The 13,877-nt window shown below is 49.2% G+C and overlaps 1 protein-coding gene across 1 annotated transcript; it reads left to right on the forward strand.

Annotated features, from left to right (window-relative positions):
* Positions 1-200: 200 nt before the first annotated feature.
* LOC119248192 (apolipoprotein L2-like) lies at positions 201-6,210 on the forward strand. Its single transcript, XM_037515169.1, has 3 exons — positions 201-234; positions 2,634-2,760; positions 5,265-6,210. The coding sequence occupies exons 1-3, from the start codon at positions 201-203 to the stop codon at positions 6,109-6,111; spliced, it is 1,008 nt and encodes a 335-aa protein (XP_037371066.1). The 3' UTR covers positions 6,112-6,210.
* Positions 6,211-13,877: the final 7,667 nt, after the last annotated feature.

Below are 13,877 nucleotides of genomic sequence, written 5' to 3' on the forward strand. Positions count from 1 at the left end.
AAACACCCAGTTAACGCATCTTGGCCTTTGGGCCCCCCAGAGAGAAGCACAGGCAGGTGTTTCCTGCTGCTCCCACGGCCACAGCTGACTAACGCCCGAGCATGGTTTGTCTTCCTTCTCTTAAGGGTGAAACAACCTTTCCTACCCGCACTCTGGCTGCTGAGCTGGCAGAGCAGCCCTGAGACCCCGCGGCCGGCGCCATGGACCCAGACTGCAGCGGTGGGGACGACGCAGGTAGTCAGCCTCTTCTTTCTCTGTTCCCACTGGGCCCGGAATTGGGGGTGGCGCCGTCGGGCTGAGTTCACCTCTAGGGTATCAAGAACTGTGAAGAGGATTGATGAGTGACCTGCAGCCCCCAACAGGTGTCCAGGGGAGCCCCCAACCCCGAGTCTGTGGGGGCATCTCCTCCCTGGTCCCCTCCTCCAGGTGCCGTGGCAACCCGCTCCCCGACACCCATCCAATGACCCAGAAGAGAAGCCAGGACAGTCCTCAGGAATGTTGGTAAAGAGTAGAGGGAAGAATAAAGGGGCCCCAAGGCAGGGGGGGAGGAGAAGAGAGAGCAGGTGGACCAGCAGCCCAGGGGGCTTCTCCTGCCTCCCACCCTTATCCAAGTTACCTGCCTAGGGGCAGGATCTAGAAGACCAACTATCCTCTGCAGGCATTCGCAGGTCCCACAGGACCCCTGTCTAGTCTCAGCTCCCTCCTACCTGCGTGACCTGGCGCGCCTGACCCCACTCACCTGTCTGGGGAGAGTCACTCCCTGCGCTCCCTGGGATCACACATGGATACATGTGGCCTGGTTCTGGGCCTACCCGCACCGTGTAGCCTCAGTGTTTGTCCTGTCCCCGCCGTCTGAGTGTGTGAGTCCAGGTGGAAACGCCCCGTCCCCCAGCACCTTCTCTGCCCGCGGCTTGTTCGAGCCCCCGCGCTGTCTGCCGGGTACACACACCCGAGACCCGGCACCCGCCCACGGCAGGGTCTCCTTTCCTCTCAGAGACCCCTGCAGAGCTCGGCTCTCAGACCTCCCCTCCTCTATCCTCACCCCATCAATGAACACACAGAGGGGGGACTGTGGTGCCCTCCGTCCAAGCCCTGGTTTCCTTCTCCCTGCAGTGCAGCAGCAAAAATAGAATAAACAACCCTCCCCCTGCAAAATTAGCACTCGGTTTCCTCAATCCACTTTCCCAGGGCTCCCCCCTCACTGCATTGCCCTGGCTAGCAAGTCAGACCCGCCCATGCCCCACCCAGCAGAGCAATTGCACTGAGTCATGCTGGAGAGCAAGGTGGGAGGGTGGGGGGAGCAGAAGCCAGCACTTCCCAGCAGGTGGGCCTCTTGCCAGGAGGCCAGGCTAGGGGTGCCTGAGGACAACCCCCCTAGGAAGGGAGATGGTGTCTTGTTGACTAGGCGACCAGCTGGGTTCAGAGGCGCCAGTAGGAAGCTGAGTCCTGTGACAACATCCTGGGAGAGAGGAGGGGCAGGTGGACCCCAGGGTCAGAGCCCAGAGTCGGCACCCCACCCCCCGGGAAGCCCCTCTGCCTGTCCTGAGGCCGTGACTAGCGGGAGTCCTCTCTCACACGAGTTTACTCAAGGTGGGCCCTTTGCAACATCAGGTTTAATTACAATAGCAACAGCATCCACACACATATTTACAGGGTAGGATGCAGACATGACAGGAGTTATTTTAAAGACAAGGAGGCTTCGGAGTCAAACGCCAAAGACATGGCTGACCCTTGACCTGGGATTCAGTTCTGCCTTCAGCTGGCGGCTGTGGGCGGTCGCTCGTCTGAGTCTCACTCTCGTCTCCTGTGAAGGAAGATCACATCTTGGTTCATGTAGAGCAGGAGACACATTTCACATATGCTCCTGGACACGCCTGTGTGTGCTAGTCCCTGGACTCCATTTGCAATCCCATAATCTCCAATTCCCGAAAACCACTCATCTTTTTGTAGCTCAGTGGGCGGTCGTCTTGCCTCGAGCAAGCTTCTGACCTGAGACTGTTCACAGTCGTCACATTATTTGTCCACTGGATGTGCGTGTTCCCTGGTTTCACTGTGAGAACTCGGGCACGCGTGTTCTGGGAGCTGTCCTCACCCTGCTGGAGGGGTAAGTTATGTGCAGTATTCTCCTTCTAAAGGATAAAAACGTGTGAATTATAAAACATCTAGATGCCAGAAATCAGATAATTATTTCAGGAGGCTGGGCGTCCTAGAGCAAGTTGCTGCCAGGGTTCATTCCTGGTGAGACTCTCCCTGGTTTGCAGATGGTGACTTCTCTGTCCTCACAGCACTGTGTGTGTGTGTGTGTGTGTGTGTGTGTGTGTCTAAAGAGAGAGAGAGAGAGAGAGAGATCTGGTCTCTTCCTCTTGTAAGGACACAGTGTTTTCAGACGAGGGTCCATCCCATGACTTCACTTAACCTCATCTACCTCTTGGAATGCCCCGTGTCCAACTACAGCCACTTAGGTGTCAGAACTTCAACACACCTGCCTGTTAGGGAGACAATTAAGTCCATAACACCAGGTGACGCCATCCAAAGGACCCAGGTGACAGCTGTTCAGGAGATTATCACTGACCCCTGAGACTCAACACCATTTTCTCTCCACCTCAACCACCCTCTCTGTTTTTTCCATCTAGACAGCAGCGACTTTCTTGTGAATGCCATTAAGTATATCCAGAACACAATGAGCAGTGAAGACCTACAAGACTTGCTGGCTGACGCCAAAATCTGGGAGGCATTTGTGAATGAAAATGTTTTGTCCAGGTAACCTCCACGGGGTGTCCCAGGAATGTCACCCAGATGTCCCTCACTGGGCTGGTTTCCTCCTAGCAGGCACACCTAATCCAGGCAGTACCCTGTGATTGTGGTTAAGGATGTTCCTCCTTAACAATCCATGAGGACTATGTTCTCCATGCCATTTGCTGGCAGTGCATGGCATTGGGTTGAGAAGAGATGAAGTCTGCAGTGAGCATTAGTGTGACCTTGGCATGACTCACCCACTCTCTGCCTTAGTTTCTTATCTGTTCAATGTTGTTGTGAAGAAAACAAGAAAATGAAGGTAAAGTGCTTAGCATAATGAATGACCCATAGTAGTGCACAGTTAGTGTTCACTTTTTGTAAGCTTTCTGGAGAGAAATAGGGTCTAAAACCTTCTTCCTAGAGATAAAAGCCAAGCAGAATTTCCTTTGGAACAATTCAAAAAATATTGCCACAATCAGGTGTGTTCCTGGGGATTGTGGCTGGAATCCCCAAGAATTCTACAAAAACTACAGAAACCTTCTGTACTTTAAAGTAGAAAGGCTGGAGCAGAGTTGGACAGAGTTGAGTTAGGGCCTGATCTATTCCTTGCCAGCTCTTGGGCTCTGAACTTATTCCTTGGTGTCTCAGATTTATAGTCTATCCAAGGACAAGATCAATTCAGTCTGATAGGATGGTGGTGAAGGCCTTAAGGCTGACTGTGTGGTCAACAGTGGGGAATCAAACACAATCATCTGGTCCAATGGTTCTTTCCTCCCTGATTTGGTCCTCCCATTGCTGGGCATGGAGAGTAGTAGGTGATTGTTTCCTCCATAATCTTTCTGGGTGGCTGAGGGGAAGTGTTGACTATTATTTGGAAACCTCTTCTATTCTACATAGAGTAGCCCCTCACCCATGGGAAGGCAGTGTGGCCCAGCGATACTTCCATAGTCAGCATGTGAGGCTGCCAACTTTGTGTAATTTGAAGGCTGCTGAGGAGACTGCCTAGTCCCCTCCAATGAAGAAAGGAATTTCTCCACCTACTACAAAAGCAGGACTTTCAGACTTAGTGATTCAGAGAGATGGGTTTTTACATCCCCTGGCTTGTTAAGAGGCTCTATAAAGTTGCACATGGCCTGGGTATGTACACAAAAATAAAACTGTCAGCAGCTAAGGTGTGAGTTAGGCTGGTGACACTTGAAAGTTCAGGGATGGTGGGTCAGAAGTCAGAGAGGCATCTGGAGAGGGCAAGGAAAACCATAGTTAGTAGAAATATCCTGCTTCCCAGTCATTTGGGGCCATGACTTGACCTAGTGACATTTGACTGAGAAGATCAATGGGCATCAAACTTGGAAGAGAGTAGATAACAGGCAAAATAATCATTATTGTGCCTTCTGGCTCTGATTTATTTTTAATTCTATGTATCCAGTGTGCCAGACTCCCATGACTGAGGGTACAATCCCCCAAACTGAACTTTTCACACCAACTGTAAATTTCAGGGTACCCAACCACTCTCAGTTTCAATAATTCCCTAGAAGAACTCAGAACTCACTGACAGCTGCTATGCTCACAGATACAGTTAATTACAAAGAACAGATACCTGTCAAAATCATGAAAGGGAGAAACACAGAGTCTAGGAGCATTTGAAATATTGTCATTTGTCCTCAGGAGATGTTACTGTTCTCCTTGAGTGTGTGAAATACACATGGAGTATAGCCAACCTGTGGAGCACACCCTGTTAAAGAAAAACATTATCCTGACACTTGTTAAAACAGTACAACAGAGTTTACTCAGGACTTTTGTGGTAGTGTCAAGACCATAGTAATTGATGAGAGAGACTAGTGAGACCTCTTTAGCCAACAAGGAGAGTGAGTAGGTGAGTAGACAATCACTAGAGGGGACATCAGGAGTAGGAGGATTCTTGCTAAAGAGGGGTAGGAGAAAACTTCTACATGAGAAGTGGAGGACATGTAGCCTCCAGCCACTCCCAGGGGTCAGGAGTGATACCACAAGTCCCTAAGCCCTCATCAGATATCTCAGTGCTAGACAGATCAGTGACCAAGGGCACAGCAAGTGAAGACATTCCTATCAATCAGGACATTCTAGAGACGTCAAGATCAATGGCAAGAAAAAAGGCAGGGCTGTCTGTGGGTCAGCTTAATTCTTCACTGCACACTCAGATTCTCTGAGCAAAGTTGTTTCTGCTCCAATTCTACTTCTCTTCATTTTTACTCTACAAACACCTGCTGTTAGTATTGACCTTCCCTTGAGCAAATACCTACTATGACTTAAGAGCATCTTAAAATGACTTTTACTTATTTATTTTCTGATTGAATAAATACTGGGAAGCATCTATGATGTTTGAAATATTTATTGTTGATCGATACCTTCTTTAACCTTGTAAAGTTGTTTTCCATTTGACATATTGTAAAAGCTCTATAATTTCTAAAGTTTGAACTGTAGTGAGTATTGAGACCATTTGGCATATAAGCAAATTGCCTGTTTTTAGCACCTGACTTTCATTATTACAGGGATGAAGCAGATGTGATATATGAAGTTCTGAGTGGTCTGATAACAGACACAGCCACGGAAGATAAAAATGAGCAGGAGTTTAGGGAGCGGTTTCTGAAATCATATCCTCAGATTCAGCAGCAGCTTAAGAAGCACATAGCCCAGCTCCATGAACTTGCAGATAAGGCAGACAAGGTACACAGGGACTGTACCATCTCCAATTTAGTGGCCAACTCCACCGGCATTGTGTCTGGCATTCTGACCATTGTTGGCTTGAGTCTGGCACCAGTGACAGCAGGGGTCAGTCTGGCACTGACAGCAACTGGGGTGGGACTGGGAACAGCAGCTACTGTGACCACTGTGTCCACCAGCATCGTGGAAAAGGTGAACATGTCCTTTGTAGAAGCTGAAGCTAATACCCTATCAGCTGGAATCAATGAAGAGAAGGTGGTCAAGGAACTTCTATGTGACCACTCATCCAAGATAGTTTCCATAGGAGACACGATTTTCAGGGGCCTGAATGGCATTCAGAAGAACGCCCGTGCTATCAAATTAGTCAAATCCCAGCCTCAACTAGCAGGCCGTGCTGCACGCCTCATGTCTGGTGGGAAACTGTCAGCCCAAGGCACCCGTCAAGTCGAGAAAGCTTTTGGAGGCACTGCTCTGGCAATGACGAAAGGAGCCCGGATCTTCGGTGTAGTCACTGCTGGCGCCACTGTTCTGATGGATGTAGTCAGCCTAGTGGAAAACTCAAAGGACTTGCACAAAGGGGCAAAAACACAGTCAGCTGAAAACCTGAGGCAGGAGGCCCAAGAGCTAGAGAAGAAGTTGGAAGAGCTGAACCAGATCTATGACAGTCTGCTGTAGTTCCTGACTCTGCGACTCCCAGGGCCACGCAAGGAGCAGGGACTTGTGTTGGACGAGGTGTGGCGGTTCCTTGTTCATGTGGAAAAAAGCAAAAAATGAAGTTTATAGACCTGGACCTGGGTGTTAAGGAGTTTGGCAATTCTGTAGCTGAGTAAGAGTAGGATTAATGAAGCTGGCATGTGAAAAGGCAGGAACACAGTTTGGAATAAGGGAGGAGACTAGAGGGAGAAGGTTAAGAAAACCATTTATTTTGGACTAAACAAGACGGGGGGCAAGAATAAAGTGGGGTGAAGGAACAGGCAATGGGAAGACCAGTAACATTACAAAATTGAAGATGAGAGAAAGTGAAAGAGTTGAAATTGTTGGGATACGGGAAAGCAACAGCGGCTCCTCTGTTAACCCTCCCCGTGGTCTGACATGCTAGAAAATATGGCCTGACCCTAGTTTTAGTGTCTACTCCCAGCTGTCCAGTGTGAATGTATTTTGTCTTCTAGCAGCTTTACCTTGATTACAGAGTGACCTCTGGTGGTGGTGGTGGTGGTGGTGAGAACAGCAGATTGGGTGGGAGAGTGGTCAATCACTGCTGCTCTCCAAACCAGGTTGTCCTTGGAGAAATTGAGGACAGTGAAATTCCAAAGGCTGTGTTGAAGCAGTGACTGATTTTTTTTTAAAAGGAGTGGGGTGGAGAATGATACCAGATGCCAGCACAGGGCAAGGAACTTGACGTGTCTCAAGATCAACCATCTTGTGATCAAGAGCTACACATCCCTGAGCCTCAGGTTCCTTACCCATTGGGGGAATTGCTAGCAAAGATGTTATTTCATGACTGTCTGTTTCTCCTCCACTTGCACTTTATAGACCGCTTCAATAAATCTGGTGATACCCTGAGACTTTGTTGTGTTGATGGTCTTCCTTGGGTTCTGGATTGACATGTGGCACATGAGGTCAACTAGGGGCAGAAGGGCTTGTTTGTAGGTGTGAGAGAGCATCTCCAATAAAAGAAGGGACAGAGAGAGACAGCTGGACAGCAACATCCTCACCCCAGCGACCCTCTCCCTTCACTGAGACTCCTACAATGACTTCTGGGAGGGCCTCCCTTGTGGTACTGCCCCTGCCCATCCTCCACACTGGGCCAGAATAACCCTCAAGTACCTCCTTCTAACTCGTCAATGGCTTCATATAACTCCTAGCACCAAATGCCCCCTTATTCCAGGGGGATAAGTAGCCTATTCCAGCCTGCAGTTCCCTGAAAGCAGAGGTGCAAACAAGGCTCAACCAGGACTGGGGAGTCAAGCAACAGAGGAGAATTCAATCTGAGAACATTCTTGATGTGGTCACCCCTGTGGGTTACTGAGGCCTTCTGAGGAGCCTTCACGGAGTCCTCGAATTCATTCTTTCCAGGGCGGCACTAGAGAAGCCTCTGGTCATCTCGCCCATCTCTGAGTGGTGAGGGAGGAGCTTCCTCTGGTGGACATTAATTTCATGTATTTCCATGTGTGGAGCATGTAAAGGCCAAACATTTGACCATAACTAGAGCCTAGGTAGGAAGCAAGAGACAGAGGACATACGAAATTATTCCAGAAAATCTCCTAAGTCACTGCTTAAGTCCTTTTGCATATACCACCTTGCAAGAGACTTGTCAGGCCCCGAAACACCCTGTCAGTGAGTGTTCTCTGAGGCCTGCACATTGAGTCTTGCAGTTCTTCCTAACGACATCAATAGTCATGGCCACTCCCTCGCCTGATCACCCAGTGTGTTACACTTCTTGGGCAATTCTTCATCTGTTTTTGATAATTCACATTCATTCATAGATGTCACAAGGACGTTGAGTGTTCCAGGCACTCAGTAACTGAATGACCTGTGAACCCTTCCCCCGCTGAGTACTTAGAGTTGAATTCCATTTTGCTAAAGGTGCATTTCATGCAATTCCTCTGTAACACTTGTATCAGTTGGACTTTCCTTGGTTGCAAGCAACCGAAACTGAGTCTGGTTCACAAGAACAAAAAGTGGATCCATGGGAAGAGGAATAGGAAAGCTCAGAGCATAAAAACATACTCAAAATGTACACAGTTCAGAGAGGACGGGAGCCAAGACGGGTCCGTCCATTTTTAGTTTCTGACGATCTGCCCTTGAGGGCCCAGCCAACAGCTGACGGAGATCAAACACATGGAATCGGCGGTCTCCAAGCTGGAGCCGCTCCCTCATCTGGTTTACTACACCTTGAGTTTGAATGTGACAAGTCTGGGATTGCTCAGGCCTTTTCTGAATTCTCTTCATGCTTGGCCAGGCTGCCAGAGCCCACTCTTCTGGATTTAAATGTGTCCTCGGGATCTGTGCCTGTCCACGGCCATGTCTGTCCATGGGCCTGAGCTGAAGTCTAGCTCAGTCTAGGAGAAAGTGTTGCCCAAAAAAAGAACTGAAGGAGGAGCCAGCCTTGGAGCCAGGATGGGCGGGAGTCCAAGATTGGGGGTGAGACACAGATCTCCTTCCTTCCTTTCTTTATTCCACCATTCACCCATCAAGGCCTTACCGACACCCCTCCCTTTTTTGGGCCTAGGAGACCCTTCTGTCTGGAGCTCAGAGTTAGGGTACACTCAGGGTATAAAAGTTCCCAGTCACAGCCTCTCTATGATCACCCCATTCCTGTCTCTCCCTCCTCCCTGTGCCCTTCAGCAGTATTGAAGTGCTGGAAGTTCCCCACACCCCCGGGTATTCCTCTAGGCACCCCTCCCTCTGCTGTCTTGCAAGCCTGGCCCTTCCTTCACGACTCCCTCAGCACAGTCACGTCCTCACTGAGCCTCCTCATCCTTCAGTGCAATTCCGATGCTCCCCTGGGCTCCCACCACCCTGTGGGCCCCCTCATGCAGCTTCGCACAAAAGATCCCCACAGGCTACCCACTTGTGCGCTCCCGCTGCAGAGACTGGCCGCTCCCTACAGCCCTGGATCTGGGGGGATGTGGCTGTGCCGCCAAACCCGAATTTGTGAAAGGGAAGACCAAACTGGCTTGTTTTTAACCAATAGCACTGTGGTGAATTTTTCTGTACAATTGAAAAAAGGCATAAACAATAAAATAGTGCACAATTTAAGAATTTTAGCAGATGGCACCACAATCACAATCAAGATAAGGAACAAGCATATCACCGCCAAAAGTTCCTTCTGACTTTCTAATGTGTTTCTCTCTAGGCAACACCTGACTGGCACCTTGTCACCACAGTGACAAATACACATATAGCATGATTGTGTGTGTGTGTGGACTGATATGATGATGCAGACTCTTCTTTTGCCCGCACAGTGCTTCTGAGTGTCATTTCCATCATGTCAGTCATTCATTTTTTTAATCGTTAATAACACACGGCTCTGCGGCGTTTTGTTTAATCCTGCTGGAGACATTTGGGTTGTTTCTGCTCTCAAACCACCGTGAATCAAAGTCTACTATGGGCTCCCCTCCTCTGCCACCCAAGATTGGTGCTCACCTCATGAAGTGGACACCTCGCCAAGTCGAGGATCTGAACGCCAGAGAGAAGGGATACCGGTGGTGCCTCAACATGATCCAGAACCCCCTCCCCCAAACACACTGAGACAGGCTGGACCCCACCCTGCCCCACCCTGCCTGTCTGGGCACCTACAGAAGCCAGGAAAGGACAAAGGACCTGAGACCACAGCGCCACCTGCTGGCAAAGGAGAAGAAACTCACATAATTAAGTTGCTTATCCAGATATTTAAAGAGAAATTTATTTTTTTATTGATGCAAAAACTGAGAAGCTTAAAGTAGCAAAATTATCAGACAACTTGAATCCTCAAGGAAATGTGACATCACAAGCAGAGAACAACTCTCCAGAATCCAATATTATACATGGGAGACTGTATTTCATCATTAGAAAGGTCGAAATTGCTATTATAAGTCTGGCAAGTAGGTGGCAGAGTGGAGGTGGCTGGGCTTGCCTCCTCCACACATTGACAACCAAACTGTAACTAAACAAAGTCAACAACCTCTGAAAGATAAATGCAGGACCATCACATGCACCAAGAGCAGCTGCACGGCAGAAAGAGGTAGGACCAACTGTAACGGAACTGTGTTTAGGGTGACTGGGGTGATCGTCCACCCCGTGAGAGGAAGGGTAACTGCTGTACCGAGCACCTCTGCTGTTCTTGACTTGGGTGCACATCCACATTTGGGGACTTCAAAAACTAGGCATGACATAGCAGGGGGTGCACGGAATTGGCGTGCTGATCCCACCACACAGCATGGGCATCTACAGAATTACAGGAGGCTCGAGCCACTGGTGCTCTTTAGAAGTGACCATTCTGTGCCCTACTGCCCTGGTTCCTTCCTGCCTATCGCCCCTTGCCAGCACCAGTGCCCCAACCATCTGGACGGGACAGTATGTGCAGATGACATGATAATATACATAGAAAACCCCTAAGACTCCATTAAAATCTATTAGAAATAATAAATAAGGTGGCAGTTTACACAATTTATATACAAAAATCTGTTGCATTTCTATAAGCAAATAATAAAGTAGCAGCAAGAGAAATCAGGAAAACAAGGCCATTTATAACTATCAAAAAGAACTAGATATCTTGAAATACATTTAATCAAAGAAGTGAAAGAACTGTACAGCAAAAATTAGAAGACAGTGTTGAAAGAAACAGAAGACACAAAGAGATGGAAGAATGAATATTGCTGAAATGAATTGGGAGAATGAATATAGCTCACATGGCGATATTCCTTAGAGCAATATACAAATCCAGTGCAATCCCTAGCCAAACCTCATTGTTTTTCTTCTCAAGAATGGAACAAACTATCATAACAGTTATTAGGAACTACAGAAGATCGTGAACAGCAAAAAACTCTCCTGAGAAAAAAGAACACAAAAGGAGGCATCACGCTCCCTGACTTCAAACTCTACTACAAAGTGATAGTAATCAAAACAGCTGAGTATTGGAACAAAAACAGGGACACAAATCAATGGAACATTATTAAGAGGCCAAAAATAAAACCGTACACAAATGGTCAACTAATTTACAACAAAGGAGCCAAGATCTTATAGTGGAGCAAAGTAACTTCTTCAATACATGGTATTGGGAAAATGGGACAGTCCCATGCAAACAAATGAAACCAGAGCACTCCCGCACACCACACGCACACATTAACTCAAGACCTGCATGGGAGACCTGAAACTGATACATCAAAGGATTTGTCTCTGTCCTGCCAGAAAAGCTCTCCCATTTACCCTCTAGGTTTAACAAACTTTGTTTTCTTCCATTCCCAGGTGTAGGGTAAGGAAAAAATGTCAGACTTTTCTGCCCTTCCGCCAATTAGGATAGATGAGGGAACCCTGCGGTCCCGAATGCGTGCCTGATGGCGGCACCTGGAGTAGGGTGTGGGCCTAGGTAGAGGGGATTCACCTGGGTTAAGATTGGGCTTTTAAGGGCGGCGTCACAGGGATGCCAGCAGAAGCCAAGAGAAGGCCGGAGAGCCCAGAGTGAAGACCTGCTGGGGGCTGGGAGGCTGCTAGCCTACCGACCCCCCAGCACTCTTGCCTGCTGTGTACCTGGTAATCCCAATAAAAAACCTGCAAAACCACTGAGGACTCTGACTCCTCCTTTACCCGGTCTGCTGGATCATAGAAAACCTGCTCTGTGTCCATTCCTGCCCTTACACCAGGGAAAGGAGCATCACTTTGGGGCAATATCATCTGAATTGCTGACCACCAGGTGATGGCGAAAGGAAACCGGTGTCAACCAAAACCTCCAAATGCTTGTGCTGCAAGGATGGACGTGCTGCCCTTGGCCTGCTCCCCCTCCTGCTCCCGTGGAACTCTGGGTAAATAGCCTTCCCCTTGGCCAAAGAGGAGGACAGTGGTCTTTCAGACACAAGTCTGCTTCCCTCCTCAATTTGTCAACAAATTAAGCTACTGAGACTTTCCTTCTCCTCAAACTCTTTCCTTTCATTGGCTAAGGGAAGCCGAGGCCGGTGTTTGCTATCACAGCCAGATCGAAGCATCCAGACTGCCACAGAAGTGCCGACTTGAGGGCCGTCAATTCTGCCAGGGAGGCCGTGGGACAGCTTCTCCCAGGAGGTTTTCATCAGCTTTGGGCTTTGGAGGATAATCAGGATCTTTCCCGTGGTGGAATCAAGAGTTGCCAGTAGAGGGAATGGCATGATGGTCACCTAGAACACACAGGCCAGGAGGTGGACAGCAGCGAAAACCACAGTCGGTGCAGCTCTTCCTGGTCTTCTAGCTGACGTTAAAGCTGAAGCCTTAACCCCTGCAAGACCCTGCGTAACTAATGGGGCTCATGATAAGGCTAGGTTGGGAAAGACACCTCACAGCCATGGGAACGCATCAGTGGAGCACTAACCATGGCCATCGGCATCCTGATGAAAAACATCCCCCCACAGGCAAAGCTTCGTCAACATTCGCACCCTGCATCCCCAGCAGTCAGTGCTGGTCATGCCAAGTCCTGGGGCTCCTTTCCAGGTGCAAGTCCTGGTAGGCCTTGCCTTATCATAGAGACTATTTTCATCAAAATCAAAATCAGATCTAGGGTGTAGCCTTTTTCCTGAGCCCATGATTTTAATTCAGCAGGAAACATCTTTGCAGCTTCCTCATCTGCGCTCACAGCTTCACCCAAGAGTTTAGTGTTGAAGGAGGCCAGAGGTTCTTAGAAAAGCTCCCCCAGCCCGGGACGGGGCAGAAGGGAGCTACGCAGGACTGACGGTGATGGCAGAAGAAAACAAGTTCCTGTGTGTCCTGCTGGACAGTAAGCCCAAGTCTCCTGACTATTTGATTTTTTTTGAAGACTTGCCCCAAATTGGTTTCAAAACTTTAACCAGCTGGGGAAGCCCATGTTGTACTGACATCACTCTACTAGAGGTATTCGAGTATAAAAACAAAAATAAGAGTTGTACCCCCTCTTCACTGAGCCCCTGTTCCATTCCAGGCTGCGTGCACAGAGCGGGACTTGGGGTGGGAGGAGAGGTGGGACATGAGGCCAGCATTTAGTAACCAGGGACACGCAGCTGTGCATGCCAGGGCCAGGGCACAGGTATGGGCGGGGACTGTCCTCTGAGTTGGCCAACCGAAGGGTAGGGCTGAAGTCGAGCATGATGCTGACTTACTCCTTCTGATCCCAGTTTCCCTTTTGCATGTATCTTGCTACTAGAGGGAGGGTGGGGTTATCAGGCAGTAATCCGGTCCTCAGATCGGCAGCTGGCTTCTGCAGAGTTGGTAACAGCTGGGCCTCGTGGGTCAGTGACCCTGGGGCTTGGGGATGGGGGAGGAGGCGCAGGGCCTTCCTCTTCCCTCATCCTCAAAATAACCCTTTGAAATAGGATGATTGTCCCCACTTGACAAATTGAGAAACTGAGGCACAGGAAGCTTAGATAACTCAGCCAAGGTGGCACAGCCAGGATTCCAGCCTCATCTGCGTGCTATTTCTGCATCCCGTGCCCCTGGGGGTGGAGAGGAGGTTGTGGGTCTTGTAGACTCTGCATGGTTTCTTGGAGCTCTTGGAGCATGCCTGGTGACCCCCAAAGGCAGCAGTTGTGGGGTTTCCTAGTAACAGTGGCCCCTCCTTTACCTACTCTGCCGGAATGCATACACCATTATTAGATTCCTCAGACTCCTTTGATATATCAGCAGCAACACCGGGCGGACAACCAGCTCCGGAATCCACAGGCCTCCCGGGAAACTGCCCACCCAGCCTTATGGCCTTTGCCCTCCGGGCCTCTAGGGTTCATTTGCGAGGTCTGACTTCT

This window comes from Talpa occidentalis, unplaced genomic scaffold (genome assembly GCF_014898055.3).
Source record: "Talpa occidentalis isolate TD23 unplaced genomic scaffold, MPIMG_talOcc4v2.1 talOcc4.16, whole genome shotgun sequence".
Taxonomy (NCBI): domain Eukaryota; kingdom Metazoa; phylum Chordata; class Mammalia; order Eulipotyphla; family Talpidae; genus Talpa; species Talpa occidentalis.